This window comes from Sceloporus occidentalis, unplaced genomic scaffold, assembly GCF_023333645.1.
Source record: "Sceloporus occidentalis isolate IW3139 unplaced genomic scaffold, rSceOcc1.0.p SCAF_9, whole genome shotgun sequence".
NCBI classification, from domain to species: domain Eukaryota; kingdom Metazoa; phylum Chordata; class Lepidosauria; order Squamata; family Phrynosomatidae; genus Sceloporus; species Sceloporus occidentalis.
Genome location: NW_028316989.1, coordinates 40416125 through 40432327, shown reverse-complemented (window position 1 = coordinate 40432327; position 16203 = coordinate 40416125). Strand labels below are relative to the sequence as shown.

Genomic DNA, 16203 nt, shown 5'->3' with positions numbered 1-16203 from the left:
GGGGAGGAAGATACCAGTTCTCCAGTCTTGCATTATACCACCCTTCACTTTCTTTATAACTCATATGTAATTTTAGAAAAATTATATCCTGCCTCTTCCTCTAAAGATGCCATAAAAAGCAGGATTGGTTTTTTTTAAAAGCAACTATGTGATATATTTTAAAATAAATGATGACTAATTGTTGGCATATTTTAGCCTCAATGTTTCTCACACATAGTAAAGACATACCTCTGATAGCAAAGCCTCTAACAAAGAAGCTCCTTGTTGTGAAGTCTTTTTACATTCAGCTAGCTCTGCTTTTCCTTCTAGCCCTCTGTCTAGCATCAAGGTGTTTTTTTTTAGCAGCATCAGCATTGCAAAGGTGGTGAAGGAGGGCTAGAAGAACACAAAGATTTGGTGTGGCATTTGAGCAGTATATCTTCAGTAAAAGCTTGTGCTGGGAAAGAATGGGACTCTATTCTAGCCAGTACTACTTCGGCTATGTGCCTGCCTATAACAGGCAAGGTGAACAGCAGCTGTCTCCAGATTTCCTTACTGAGCATGCATGAACAACAAAACAGGGAGAAAGGAGGGAAGCAGATAACTTTCCTTCACCAATTCCTTTTACCATGTTAAAGAAGCATAGATGTATACGTCTGGCCACCAAAAATGGAAATCATAAGAAAAGTAGACGCTGGTGAAGGAAAAGTCATCTCTGGATGCATTTTGGAAGAAGCTCTCAAGATGGCTGTAGAAGGCTCAAAATGTTTTTGTTTGGCCTGTTACAGACAGCCAAAATAAAGCTGCTTCGAGTCACAGTGGAGGTATGGTGTTTCAATGATGCATGCGTCTTAAGAGTCCAGAAGCCACACCAAAGCCACACTCCAGTCCTGAAGGGCTGGAGCATGGCTTTGGCACAACTTCTGGACTCTTAGGACGCATGCATCATTGAAACACCATACCTCCACTGTGACTCGAAGCAGCTTTATTTTGGCTGTCTGTAACAGGCCTTTCTTATGCAAGACTTGCCTGACTTGTTTTTGTTTTTTCATTTCCCATATGCATACTGCTAGTTGTAGATAAAAAAAAATTGTTGAAATATGTTGAGTTAAATCCAAGGTAGAAAAATGCAAGTGCTGCCTCAGAAATGTCCTAGTGAGGTCTGACTGTGTACAGAAGACAGAGAATTTGAAGTGTGAATTGGAAAAGAAAACTAGAAAACTGGGTGAGAGGGGTGGAATCGTCTGCTTGGAACAAACAGCTCACTGGAACCAGAAGTAGGATTTTACCACTGTAACATTTTGCTGAAGATGCCACTCACAAACTTCCTGAGCTCCAAACATCTTTCTTTACAGGAAATGGAGACAATATGGGACAAATATTCAATATTCTGAAAGATCTCAAACTAACTTCAACCCAATTAAAATATGCAAATTAAGTGTATTTTAGGACTATCAACTAAAAGTACAGAATTTTAAAAAAGGCTTAATTTGTTGGGTTTTAGTTGATCTGCTGATTTTAGAATCAATTGAATGTGAATGTATTTGCAATGTTATGCAATCTCAGCATTTGTAATTTTTAACCTACAATGTTGTTATAAAAATAACAACTTATTGTTAGGCATAGAGGTAATCTCAGGTGCGTATGTGTGCCTTCAAGTTCCCTCTCAATTTACAACAACTCCATGAATTTCATAGGGTTTTCTTTGGTATTCCTTGCTGGTCTGCCATCCTAGTACTAACCAGGGCTGACCTTGCTTAGTTTCCAAGCTGAGACAGGATCTGGTGCCTTAATGGTTTTTAGGCTACAGTAACACACTGTGAACAAAGTAGCCTAAAATAAGTGTACAATTAACTCCTAACCTTGTTAAACTAAAACTTAGTTATACCAATTCATCGACTACACACATGCAACTTGATGGTAAGTATTGTTATTCAAAAGTAAGCCCAACAGTATGTAAATAAGCTTACTTACCAGGCAGTAAGTATATTTACTAGTGAGGAAGCTCTATTGACCTCAGAGATATTTTCTTCCTAACAAACATATAAAACTGTCCCGTTGATGGATCATTCTGTCAGAGAAAACAGAGCTTGCAGCCTAATAATGGCATACATTCATGTGATTTTGAAAATACATTTCAGTTTCCTATCTGCTTTTTTGGGACAGGGGATTTATTTAAAATAATGAGTAGCATTTCTCCCTTCCTGTCAATGGCATTTCTCAATGTGTGCTTTGTAAGTAATTGTATGTGTGGTAACTGCAATGTTAGTGTTGTTGGCTGTTATCACTTATCAGGAACCATATGCTGCACTAGTAAGCATAGGCAGTACAGATACGGCTAATGGCTGTTTTCAGTTTGTTAACAAAGATTAAAGTGCCAAGTTATGGTAATTCCCCACTGTTTACCTCTTTTTAACTGCTTCAAGTATAAGCAATAGAGTCAGCTTTTCAAATAAGTGCTAAACTACAAACGTTTTACTAGTCCCTAGTCTTTCTGTTTCTTTTTTATTCTACTCTTCTTCTATGAACTCAGAATGGTGTGTAGACGTTATTCCACTTACCACCACAATAACTCTGTGAGGTAGGTTAGGATGAGAGAGTGGCCCTCCATCTAGTAAACTTTGTACCTGAATTGACAGCAAAGGATGGGGTGGCGTTTGAACCAGGTCTCCCTTAACCTAGGTCCAAAACACACTGCAGAAATAATCCACTTTGAGACTGCTTTAACTGCCCTGTCTTAGTGCTAGGGAATCCTGGAAATTGTAATGTGTTGTGGCACCAGAGCTCTCCGACAGAGAAGGCTAAATGTCTCACAAAGCTGCAGTTCCCAGAATTCCCTAGCATTGAGCCAGGGCAGCTTAAGCAGTCTCAGACTGGATTATTTCTACAGTGTGGATTGGACCCTAGTTTAATACTCTAAACACATCAAAAGATAGCCATGGTAGTCTGTTTTCACATTAAAAGGCTTAAAGGAATCTGGTAGCACCTTTGAGACTAACCGGTTTGTTTGTTCTGTCATAAGCTTTCGTAGACTTCAGTTCACTTCATTTGATGCCATTTAATACTCTAAACTTTAAACCACAGTGGTTTTCGGAGACTAGGGCCTGTTACAGACAGCCAAAATAAAGCTGCTTCGAGTCACTTTGGAGGTATGGTGTTTCAATGATGCATGCTCCCTAAGAGTCCAGAAGCCACACCAAAGCCACGCTCCAGACTGGAGTGTGGCTTTGGTGTGACTTCTGGACTCTTAGGACACATGCATCATTGAAACACCATACCTCCACTGTGACTCGAAGCAGCTTTATTTTGGCTGTCTGTAACAGGCCTATGGCTGCATCCACATTGCAGAAATAATCTGGTTTGACACCAAACCCGATTATTTCTGCAGTGTGGATGCAGCCTATGATGAGCTTGTTATACTATTTTTGTCATTGTCCAGCTAGCTAGTGAAGAGAGTCAGTATTCCTCACCTGGAATACTGTGTCCAGTTCTGGGCTCCACAATTCAAAAAGGAAGTTGACAAGTTGGAGGGTGACCAGAATGGTGAAGGGTCTAGAAACCATGCCTTATGAGGATTTGGGTATGTTTAGCCTGAAGAAGAGACAGTTAAGAGGTTATATGATAGTCTTGTTTTAAGTATTTGAAGGAGTGCCATATTGAGGATACAACAAGCTTGTTTTCTGCTGCTCCAGAGACTAGGACCAAGCTACAGGAAAAGATTCCAACTCAACATTAGGAAGAACCTCCTGACAGTTAGAGCTGTTTGACAGTGGAGCACACTCCCTTAGAGAGTTGTGGAGTCTCCTTCTTCTTCCAACGCCATGATTCAATGATTTTTTTTCCTTTGGCAGGCAAAGATCTTTTATAGTGACAGGACTTTGGTCTTATAGCACTATGGGGAAATGGTCTTTTAATGGGGGAGGGGGTTGCGCCTTTTTTAAACTATATTTAGTGTTTTTAATAGAACTGTTTGTTTTTAAAAAACTTTTGCATTAATAGATTTTACCTGTGCTTTGTTTTAATATGTTATAAGCTATTTAGGGTCTTGTACCAAGAGAGAAAAATTAGAAGCCTAAATATCCTAAAAGCAAAAGATCCTGTCTGATCCTGGAAGCGAAGCAGGGTCAGCCATGGTTATTCCCTGGATGGGAAATGCCAATGAATACCAGGTGCTGTAGATTATATTTCAGAGGAAGAAATTAGCAAAATGACCTCTGAGTATTGGTTGTCTAAGAAAACCCTTTGAAATCCTTTGGGTCACTATAAGTTGACAAGTGACTTGAAGGCACAGTTACCTAAATTGCTCCAAAATTGACTTTGATGGGGGAATTAATTAGCTCAAAAGGAGCAGCAAGAAAGTTTTCAGTAACTTTAAAAAGCAGGGATCTTTGCCTACTAGCACAAACACACACACCACGAGAGAAAGACGGGGTATAAGTTAAATAAAAATGAATACCTGTATATAAATTAGACATCAAGTATGACAGTTTGGCCACTGCTGAGAGAAGATGCCCAAAGCATCTTAGTCCAAAAGTACCTAAAGGGAGCACACTCCTCTTTTATTCTTCAGAGTAGGAAAGCCTGGCCATTTTGTCTGTGGTTATCCAGCACCTCCTCAACCGATCAATAATAATAATAATAATAATAATAATTATTATTATTATTATTATTACTATTCATACCCCACTTTTTTCCCTGTTTGGGACTTAGAACAGCTTACAACAGATTAAAAAGAATGTGGTTAAAAATTCACAAAATAAAAAAAGTTAAAAAGAGATTAAACAACCAAACAAAAATTTAACCAGATAAAACATACACCATTAAACACATGCGCACCAGCACATCAAATAGAAAAATCCAGCACACCTTCCCAGTCTTCATCTCCTTAACACCATCAGTTATAGCACTTGCATGCCACTTTATTTGCCATGGCTGCCTCCTGTTGAATTTTGGGATTTGCACTTAGGAAGGGGTATTTAGTTTTCTCAGCCAAAGAGCTCTATTGCCTCACCAAACCAGAAATCCTAGGATTCTGTAGGATGCAGTCAGGCAATTCAGGTGGTATCAAAGTGCTATTATTGGTATAGTGTGAAAGAGGCCGTAGGCTGGACTAATGGGACTTACTCTTTAGTAAGTATGCTTACTGCCTGGTAACTATGCACATTCCAAAGGGACTAAGTTTGTACATCCATGGTTAGCGTAGATGAGTTTTAATAAACAATACTGAGGTTTTAGTGCACTGTTATTTTCCCCCCTGTTGCTGTAGTAAAGAATTTAAAAGAAAATACTGTTAAAGATTATAGGAGTCGGCAGGGACTAGTGTCCAACTGCAGATATGATTCTTGACCACTTCTTCAGTTGCAACACTGGAAGGAAGGACAGTCACTCATTCTTCTCATTGCAATGTTCAATGTGGCGAGGAAAAATGTGAAAGCTTTTGAACTGATAGTAGGCTTTAGCTTGAGTGCAATTAGGCTTTCTACCTCTTGTTTGAAGAAAAATATGCATCTAGAATTTTGATATTTAAGGATGTCCTCTAAGTCACATTCTGGCTACCCAAACACGATGTCCTTTGGAATTTTGGCCAAATACTTTTGTCTTGATCTGTCTTACAGGGAATTTATCTCAGAGATATTGTCCACAAATATATATTTGTTGTTGTGTGCCTTCAACTAATTTCTGACTAAGGCAACCCTATCTCAGAGTTTTCCTGGCAAGATTTGTTCGGATGTGGGTTGCCTTTACTGAAGTTGCGAGAGTATGCCTTCTCTAAGGTCACTCAGTGGGTTTTGATGGCCGAGTGCGGATTTGAAGTCTGGTCTCCAGAGTCTTAGTCCAACACTGAAACTAGCATACCACACTGGCTCTATTATTATCTATTATTTTCCCTAAAATGAAAGCTGGATTCTTCAGGATCCTACCCTACTCTGGTTATATAGACGTATGTGTTCTTGCATAACAACTTTCAAGCAACAACTGTATTGTCTATTAACACTGTACTCTTTTAATGTTGTAGCTACTTGGTTTTATTGTCAGACTCTTTGGGCATTTGGTGATGGGCCAACATCTGTTTCTGTCCAACAGATCGATGAACTCCCTGAGGGAGCTGTGAAGCCTCCAGCCAATAAGTACCCTATCTTCTTTTTTGGGACTCATGAAACGTAAGTGAACAAAAAGAGTATATTCTTCTACAACATATAAGCTTGATGCTTCATTCCTTGAAAGTAGTGTTAAACTCAAGTTGATACACCAGGTTCTTATGTTGATGAAGGTCTCTCCTTTGTTCGGACCTGCTTTGGGCCACTTGACAAGAGTGGCTGCCTGAAAGGAGAACATGGATGTGGAACCCAGAAATATTTCCATTTGGGCAACTCAGTGCTCAGACATTGATTTGCTAAATTCCAGTCCCACCCCTCCTCCAGGAAGCTGAAGGCAGTGTTCAAGATTCTCTTTATTTAATCCTCACATCAAGAACCTTGTGAGATGGGCTAAGCTGAAAGATTGTGAGTGCCCAGTCAATGTCATGGCTCAATTGGGATTTGAACCTGCATCTTCCAGATCCTAGTTCAACACTCACTACACCATGTTTGCTGTTGCTGTGTGCCTTCAAGTCAACTCCAGTTTATGGTGACCTTATTTATCCTTGAGTTTTGTTGGCAAGGTTTATTCAGAGGAGTTTTGCCAGTGCCTTCCCCTATGGTGTGATGTGCCCAAGGTCACTCAATTGCTTTCTGTGGCTTAGAAGGGGTGTAAACTCTGATCTCCCAGATTCCTTGTTCAACACTCAAACCACTCCACCATGCTGGCTCTCATACCACATTAGCACCACCCATTTTACCACTTGCTATTGAGTATGCATGGGGATGGTGAGTAACCTAATTGTCTCAGGGCCATTTCACGTTATACAATTATACCACTATAGACAGAAGCAGGCGGGCAGGAAAAAGTGGCTTGATTCTGTTTTTTTCCAAAAAACAGGTCAAAACCATATTTGTCCTACTCGCAAGGCAGGCCAAATACACATGGCCTGTGGCATCAAGCCGTGCCCCTGGGTAATTGTTTTTTTGTTGCCCCCGCACCATGCATGTGCAATGTCACACTGTCTGTGACCTCCAACTACTGCCCACATCTGCCTAGATGCCATTCCATTGCATGGCCACCCCTTTGGTAAGTTACACAGTCGCATGTGCGATGCTCTGCCGGTACAAGGCATCAGTGCGTTGGTGTGCGAGTGATACATTGGCAAAGCACAATCATACATACATGCCCCCTTCTGTCCATGCCCCCCTGTTGGACTGTCTGGTTTGTGTATGTTGTAATTAAATCCATTGGAGTTACGACACTTTCACTTTTTTGCTTTGCTGCAGCCCTATACAGTACTCGCGTAAGGTGTTTATATGCAAGCACAAAGATATGCATTTTCTGGGCTAGGCCAGGTATCCCAACTTCTTTTTGCTCTGGTTTTTAGCCCTGGAGCATGGCTTCATTTTGGTTTCCACCTCTTTGAAAGCATGCATCATATAAAAGCCCTGCCTTCAGAGTGGCTGGAAGCTGCTTTATTTTGTCCATCTGTTTCACCCCTATGATTCCACTTTAACTGCCATGACTCTGTCCTGTAGAATCCTGTGATTTGCAGTTTAGGAACTGCTAGTTAGAATTCTGAAAGAGATCTAATGTCTCCCCCAACTACATATTCTGTGATTCCTTAAGATGTAGCTATGGCAGTTGAAGCAGAATTACAATGCTGTAATTGTGTATACTGTAGTAGGGCTCTCAGTGTCAGTTCTATTCCAGTACAGAGTGAGGTTTTGACTACTAGTTTCCTCTCTTCTTTGTTTGTTTTTCATTTTTAAATAATTACATAGTGCTATTCTTTCTTTAAAATGCAAATCAAAAACAATGTATAGGCATAATAATCAGTGATTCTCAACCAACGGTGGCATATCATGGTTTGAGGGGAGGAGTGTGTTATTTGAAAAAAAAAGGATATTCAATATTGTAATATAATTTTTATTTGGGAAATGACGGGAAACAGTTATACTTTATTAGTACGCATGTTATTACATTATCCATAATTTTCGACAATTTTGTCTCTTTATCTCTGAGTTATGCATACTGAAGAGTTCATTGCATATGAATGAACATTAACATTTCCCAATACCTTAGTACCAAAAATTACATACACATGCCACACACCCAAATGTATTCTGAGTTTCCACATTTCTTCCACTACACAAATATAGCACTATGATTCTTCTTTAACTACCATGATTCCATCCTGTGGAACCCTGGGACTTTTAGTTTTGGGAAGTATATTTAGAACTCTCAGCCAGAGAGCTCCAATGCCTCACCAGGCTACAAACCCCAGGGTTTCATAGGATGCAGCAAAGGTACTTAAAGTGGAATCATAAAATGTCAAATAAAATTACTGAGTGAGGCAAATTCAAGGGGAACATGATAATTTTATGAGTATCAAAAGGGGGCCTTGGTTAAAAACATAATGAGAAATGCTGGGTTTAAGCATTCCTACTAACTTCTCCAATGGAAACAGAAACTGACATTTTTCAAGGGACCATGCCCTCCTCCAAGACTTCAGCTGTTTCCAATTGTGCTTTGTTTTGTTTTTTATTTCTTATGGACTCAGTATGGTCCCCTCCAGGTCCAAGATGGCACTTGGCCTTCAGATCCCTGTAGCATGTTTACCCCAGCTCTGTTATACCAGAAGTGCTTCTGTTTGATTTCTCAGGTTTCCCCCTCTTGAAATTATGGAAACTCTTTGAATCACCTTGTTTAACCATAAGCCATAAGGGTGGGCAACTACTGGGGGTTAGCAGGACACAATAACACCCCAAGAGACTAGGGATCAGATGCTCTGTAATCTTGGAAGCTAAGCAGAATAAGCCCTGGTTAGTATGTGGATGAGAGACGACCACGGAATGCCAGGTGCTGTACACTATTTCAGAGGAAGGAACTGGCAAAGCCACTTCTGAGTATTCATTGCCTAAGAAAATTTGTGGGGTCAGGTGACTTAAAAGAGGACACACAGGCATATATGCATGCATCCACACGCACCCACTTATTTTGCTGCACTTCCCACTGCACACCGCTGCAAAAAACATGCTGTCAAATGCCCCCCCCCCCCAAGTCTCTGGGGTTGTGAGGGGCATTTTAAAATCTTTCCTGGACAGTTTTAAGCCTTAGATAGGCCTTTCTTTTTCTTTTCTTTCTTTTTCTCTTCCTTCCTTCCTTTCTTTTTTCTTTTGCCTTTTTTTAATAACATGAAGTAACCCAGAAGTCATTTTGAGTCTAACAGAAATATTTTGTGGGGAGGAATGGGGGCAGAGAAATTTGATGCATGCACCCCAAGGGCCACAGAAATGATCCTGGCACTGGGTCTTGCCCATCCCTGCCATAAACACATATACATTTCAAAGCAGAGAGCTGTAAGTCCACAATGGTTCTCTTGTGACTGTGGTGGTAAACATGATCGATGTTGCAGACTGAACTTAAGGAGCTATGCAAAGTGCTGAACCTATTTGGGATATAGAATTCAACAACTTTGGTGTTGATTCACTGTCACAGTGACATGGAAACCACCAGCTTCCAGGGGTGAGGATATGGGTTAATTTCCATTTGGCTCCTCCCATTCACATACTGTAAGAGGCTATGCAAACCAGAAATAGGAAAGAAAGGAAGTAAATTGATTTTGGATACTTTTTTAGTCAGAAACTTCCAGAGTTCCTCCTTCCAGCACTGCAAGGAAACATAATATCTCACTTTTCCAGCAAGATCCAAGACAATTCCCTGGTGAATCCCCAAACTGTAGCTAATCGACCAGTGTCGTCTTTGATTTCACCACAGGAGGGCAGATTCACCCTATTCTTTCACAAAATTACTGCAGATTGTCCTAACCATAGAGATAAAAACAGTTCACAGTAGCCCAGGTACCAGGACATTTTGAGGGGGGACGATATCCACTGAAATACACAGTAGAAACCTTCCGTTCAATAAATGAACAGCAGTGAACATTGTATTTTTGCAACCCACATGGAATGTAAATGTACCTGCCGTTTGACTCTTGTCTCTGTTGCATCACAGTGCATTTTTGGGGCCGAAAGACCTCTTCCCCTACAAAGAATACAAGGACAAGTTTGGGAAGTCAAACAAACGAAAAGGATTTAATGAAGGCCTCTGGGAAATAGAAAACAACCCTGGTGTCAAGTTTACTGGATACCAGGTAAGAATGGGTTTGGTTTTTTGTGTGTGTCATTAGCATCTCTTCAACAGTTAACCTGTGAAAGTGCAAGTAGTTCAACAATTTGAACCAGATTTATCAAGAAACATTACATGTCATCAGTGTCCCTGCATGTTCAGTTATCATGTGCCTACTCACTCTATGATAATCAGTCTAAAGAATTGTGGCATTTTATCATGTTCTGTTTGGGATTTGGAACTAACTGTGCTCAGTCCATATTCTATGAAGACTTTGGTAAGCCCTTGGTTGCGGGTACATAGTAAGTTCTGCTTAGCACAGGACTAGAAGAACATTGTGAGACCCCAGTTCCTTGCAACATCAAGTCTAGCCAGTGATGTGGAACGATGGGAGGGAGTAGATCTGCTTCATCTTCTAAGTGACAGTGTTTCAGATACTTGGAGATGACTATCATATAATTCTCAGTCTACCATTCTCCAGGCTGTTATCTCAAAGCTGTACAATAAGGCTGATACATATCAGAGTGAGAATGGATGGGAATGCTAAGCACTTCTCATCAGTTTCTCACTCTGAAATATAACGTTTCGCAGAACCTATAGGAGTCTTAATTGTTTGTTTTATTCCAAAGGCAATTCAGCAACAGAGCTCATCAGAAACTGAGGGCGAAGGAGGGAATACGGCAGACGCCAGCAGCGAGGAGGAAGGTGATCGGGTAGAAGAAGATGGAAAAGGCAAAAGAAAGAATGAAAAGGGGGGCTCAAAACGGAAAAAATCCTACACTTCAAAGGTACTTTGTGAAGTTCTCCACTGTTGATACTAATCTCTTGTAATATAAATATCATTTATAATGATGTGGGCAACTGGGGACAGTTAGGGGACCACATTAGTCCCACAGCAGACTTCAGGGACCACATTCCCCCAACCACACTAACCCCTACAAAAAATAGTTTGTGAACTATTGGCTGCCGATCCACAGCATGTTTCCATGAGATAAAGAAACAATTGTAGTCAATGGGCACAAATATGGTGACGATTCCTGCACCTTTGCAGGGAGAGAACCCTACTGCTGTTCCACCTCAGATAGCTTAAAATGCACTGGTCTAGAGTACTGCTTTGTACTGCTTTGGAACAAGTGGTGATGCATTTCAGCTTGTCTTTTTGCTCACCCTGTCTCTTTTTCAAATGAAAAATAGCTCAGTTAATCCTATTCCCAGACTGCTATTTAGTCATTCCTTTGTTTGTTTATTTTGATCAAAGTGGGATCATCTGATTTGTTAATAAACAAAGCTGCAGGCAACCCAGCACTAATTTCCTTCTGTTAATGTATGAACAAGAACCTTTAGGCTGCCCATCTACCTTTTTCAGTAGCTGGTTTTTAACATCTGGTGTCGTCTGTTGCTGGAATTCTACTCTGCTGCAAGCCAGAAATTATCTTGAAATGGAGGAGGGCAAAGCAAAGGCAGTTCATTGATGGCACCATCATTTGTTTCTAAGAAGGAAATGATACAACTCATTCATTGTTTGAAATATGTGCAGTGTTTGGGACACATTTTATTTTCTTGGAAAAACCCTGTATATAAGCCTTGCACAATCTTTGACTTCTTGAAGCAGTGTATAAATTTTCTCACAGCAAGACTGAGGGGCTCAAAAAAGATGCAGCTTAACTCCTGCACTGAGAGATTTACACATGGATTGTAGCTATGTCTCCCAATACTGTACCCCAAAAAACCCTTTTGAAGCAACACAGTCATCAAAACACAGGCATTTTTGCATTGTTGGAAAAAGGGGAGGAGGGATCATCCAGCTATGTTCCTATGCCTGGATGCCTCCAGGGATCCTCAGGAGGTCCCTGCAGATGACATCCTTGCAGCATGTCTAGGCAAAGCGAGGTAGCTAGATGTATCTCTGATGTTCCTCTTGATCTCCAGTGAGCCAGAAATGGCCCTTTTGCAAGGATTTCATTCCTTGAAAGTTTAGTTCAGGGGAGGGAGATTTTGTGTGGGTGTGGAAAATTCCAATGTCTGCAGTGACCAAACACGTGAGATGGGATGGTCTGAGTCCACCTTAAGCCATCGCAAGTAACTAACAGATTTATGGTCCACTCTGCTTGAAGGTGTTGAGCCCAAAAACATTTCATTCCATCTTGAATCATATCCCATGAGGAACATCACTGTTTCTTGGTGAACAGGGGTGGCTCTGTATGTCTCTCAGGACCACTAGCATCACAAGGGAAAAGTTGAATTCTACTATCTATTTCCAACCTCTGTTGTTGCCACTGAAAGACCCTAGAGAGCTAGTTGCCATAGCAGTGATGAATGGGGAAAAGCTAGAAAATTAATAGTATGGGCCCCTCCAGTACTGGCTGAAAAAGTGGGACTTGGCAGGGTTGCATCCTTGATACAAAATTCTAGCCTAGGAATCTTGATACCCTGTCAAGATCCACAGTTTGTCTCACACCTACATGCCCCTTGAAAGTATTTGCTTTTGTTTTGTCTCTCCTATTCTTCCTTGATGGTGTATACTTAGAAATCTTCTAAGCAGTCACGGAAATCTCCAGGAGATGAAGATGACAAAGATTGCAAAGAGGAAGAAAATAAGAGCAGCTCTGATGCTGGGGAAGCAGGCAACGACACGAGAAACACCTCTTCAGACTTGCAGAAAACTAGCGAAGGGGTAAGGCTTTAGTTATGGATTGCATTCACTAGATGTGCAGGGATAGCTCTGTATTAATAATCCAGGGTAGCAGGTGATTAGCCCACAAATTTCAGTGCCACCTTTAAAGCCCTTGTGCTGTCGTCTTCTTGCAAGCCTTTGGGGGAGGGATGGGGAGCCTGGACTACAACTCACACCTCCCTTCATTATTGGCCATGCTGGTTATAGCAATAGCTTGGGAAAGCCTTTTTAGGGTTACAAGGAGATAGCCATGTTAATCTGTTTGTGCATAAGAAGAAAAAGGGATGGGGAAGGGATCTAGCTGCAACTTTGAGATGGATATATTTTAGCATAAGTTTTTATGAAGTCCAATCATGCATCATATACATGAAGCGAAGCCTCTGTTGACAGATGTATGCGCACACAACACACACGCACAAACAGAAGGGGTAAGGGGAGTGTAATGCAAACAGTGTTGCTGAAGTGATGAGGTAACAATGCTTTGATTGCATCACATTTGGACTTCTGTAACACACTCTGTGCATAGTTGCTAGTACCACTTAAAATAGACACATTGAATCAATGGGAGTTACGTTAGTGTTGATTTACCATTCAACAATTCATTTAATGTGTCTACTCTAGTTGGGACTAACCAACAGGATTCCAGATTTCGGTTGGAACAGTTGGGGTACTTCACTGGCTAGAAGTTGCCCAAGGTTCAAAAAACATTTTACTTGGTTGATGATGTAATGCTGACTTTGAATCCCTTGAACCTTTTCTAAAATACATTCCATATTTCTTTCCTATTTCTCTGCAGACTTAACCAACATATTGACTGCTGCATATTAAGGGAAGACACAAGAAGGTTACATGTTTGGTTGTCTAATATTCTTGGATTTGATAGAAGTCAGCACATCTGTTCATCATCAGCATATCTGTTTGTATGCACATTTAGTCACATTCATTCCCATTCCGTTCTCAGTAATGACTTTCAAGTTCATTGTTATCCTGCCACCACCTACCAGTTTTCCCTTTTCTGAACGTCATTTTATTTAACTACACAAAAATATTTTTTGACATGCAACAACATTGCCAATGCACGATCTTTAGATACCTTTTTTTTCCTAAAGAAAAGGCAAAAAATTCAATTTTTTAAAAATTGTTCTTTAAATTTGCCTTTTTAAAAGAATAAAGATCCAATGCTTGGGAACATACCCTCATAACAAGTCACAAGAATCTCTGTTCCGCATATAAACCATGACGTACTAAATTACTCTTTATCCATCCTTTCTTGTGTATTTTTCTTTTTAATAATTGGTTTGAAAACAATATGGCCAACTGGCAGATCTGGTCCTTCTCACAATTTCATGCTCTTTTCCCCTCCAGTTGCAGGCAAAGTGTGGTAAAAAAGATATGTTCACCATTTAATTTTAGGAGAAAGAAAAAATATTTTCAAGTTGTAAGTAGATTTCCCCATCTCTTTTTTGGATTTTGTATGCAACATGTAAATGTACATATTTGTATGTAACTCAACGCCTGAGCTCCATAATTGTAAAGCCCCAAAATCATGATGGCACTATCTTTATAATGGAGGCTGTCCATTCATAAGAAGGTCAAGTTCCTGTGTAGGAAAATGCCCCGCACACATCCATTCATTCTAACAACTCTGGAGATTGGAATTACTCCGTGACTGGAATACTGAAAGTTAGCCATCTTTGGTTTAAACTCTGACAAAGTGTATTTGAGTTGCAGTCATACCGAAAAAGTCAATATTGTAAGAAAATACCTTTCCTTATTAGAAAATACCTAGCTAGCTATACTCTTTAATATTTCTCAAGCTCATGATGTAATGTAAATTTCTCTGAGTTAGTTCCTATATGTGGAGTTAGTGAAAGTCTTTTGTGTTTCTTTAGATGAATACAAGGAGCTTTTTTCAAATGCCAATACAAAATTTGAGCTTAAACGTGTTTTTCGAATGCCTTCCATTTTAAAGCTTAATTGTGATACAAAAGCCCTATGGGAAACAATACCAAAACATCCAATTTAAAACAAAACAAAACTGAAAGGCTTAAAAGAAAAAGGAGGGAAAAAAAGATCCTGTCATCATTTTTTCTGTTTTTTTCTACTTGCAAAACTAGATCTAGACTAGTAAGTAAGCATTCCAAAATCCATTATTCTGTGTACATTATTGTTGCTATTGTGAGAATAGAGAATTTTATTTATTTTTTAATGCCAGCTTTTATTGTGAAGACATATGGGTTTAGTCTGGTTTTATCAATCCTTGTTATGCTTGTCCTTGGAACATCTTCCGCGTACTCAAGGTTTGTAGTTGAAAAAGTTTACTGTACAAAAAACAGGAAAAAAACAACAAAAACAAAAAACTATTGTTTTTACAGAATAAATTTATTGGAATGTGTATCAGGAGTAAGGTTTGAGGTTGTAAGCAGCTAAGTTAGCGTCGTATTTGGCTTCATACGTGTAATAATGTGAGGTATTCATGTAACTCGAGTATTAAAGCAAAGCATTCTGTTAACACTGAGTTGGTTATAATAGAACACCAATGCAGGGGAAAGCTTTGTGGTTTATGTCCCATTGTCTTTCTTACTTGCGGCTTTCTAGTTGCATCCGAAGATCTTCAGAACCAGGCCTAGCTAAGGGCCAGACACATTAAAATAAATCCCCCCCCCCATAATCACCAGAATGCCATAGCGTTCCAAGTGACGTAAACAGCAGGTGGGTGGAAACTTTACAGATACTCACAGGTAGTCACTTAGCTCCATCACTGCCACCTTCCCATTTCTGATGCGCACCTTCTTTAAAGAAATAGACTGGGTCAGCAAGGACTTATTTTCCACAGCTACTACAGTACCCTTGCAAGATTGATATTGTGTACCTTAATCTTCTGCTTTACAACCTATAGATTGGGCAGAGGACCATCTTTCTTGGCTTCATTGCCATGCTGTCTGAACTAAGGACACCCTTGCAAACACATTCACACTCATGCCCTGTGGTTGCATCTTGGAGGCGAAGGTTGGTGGCAGTGGGCATGTTGCCTTTCAGTGAATATTACCCCCATTACCTGTCTTCTGAAAAGCCTCCGAGAAATTTCTACACTATCCTGCAAATCCCTGGAAGCGTTTCAAAAGCACTGTTAGTAATGAGTAACAGTCCATGAGTCCTGGCTGATCGATTATTTCAGAAGTTGAACTTATGGGATTTGTGGTAAAGACAAGAAACCATAGGGAGCCCTCATTACAGAAGAATATGAAGCAAAATCTGTCTTTAAGGGAAGTGTTTTTCCGAGCATGTTCAGAGTGCTTTTACTCACTCATACACCCTTCAGTAAGTGCATCCAGTTT

The 16203-nt window shown here is 40.1% G+C and overlaps 1 protein-coding gene across 1 annotated transcript in view; it reads left to right on the top strand.

The window, feature by feature from the left end:
- HDGFL3 (HDGF like 3) overlaps positions 1–15377 on the top strand; it is a 47454-nt gene extending 32077 nt beyond the window's left edge. Inside the window, exons 2-6 of the mRNA XM_089539034.1 lie at positions 6064–6140; positions 10078–10216; positions 10821–10979; positions 12719–12865; positions 13662–15377. Of these exons, the coding sequence (XP_089395160.1) occupies positions 6064–6140; positions 10078–10216; positions 10821–10979; positions 12719–12865; positions 13662–13667 (528 nt within the window). The 3' untranslated portion in view covers positions 13668–15377. The remainder of the gene's footprint in view (positions 1–6063; positions 6141–10077; positions 10217–10820; positions 10980–12718; positions 12866–13661) is intronic.
- The last annotated feature ends 826 nt before the right edge of the window (positions 15378–16203 follow it).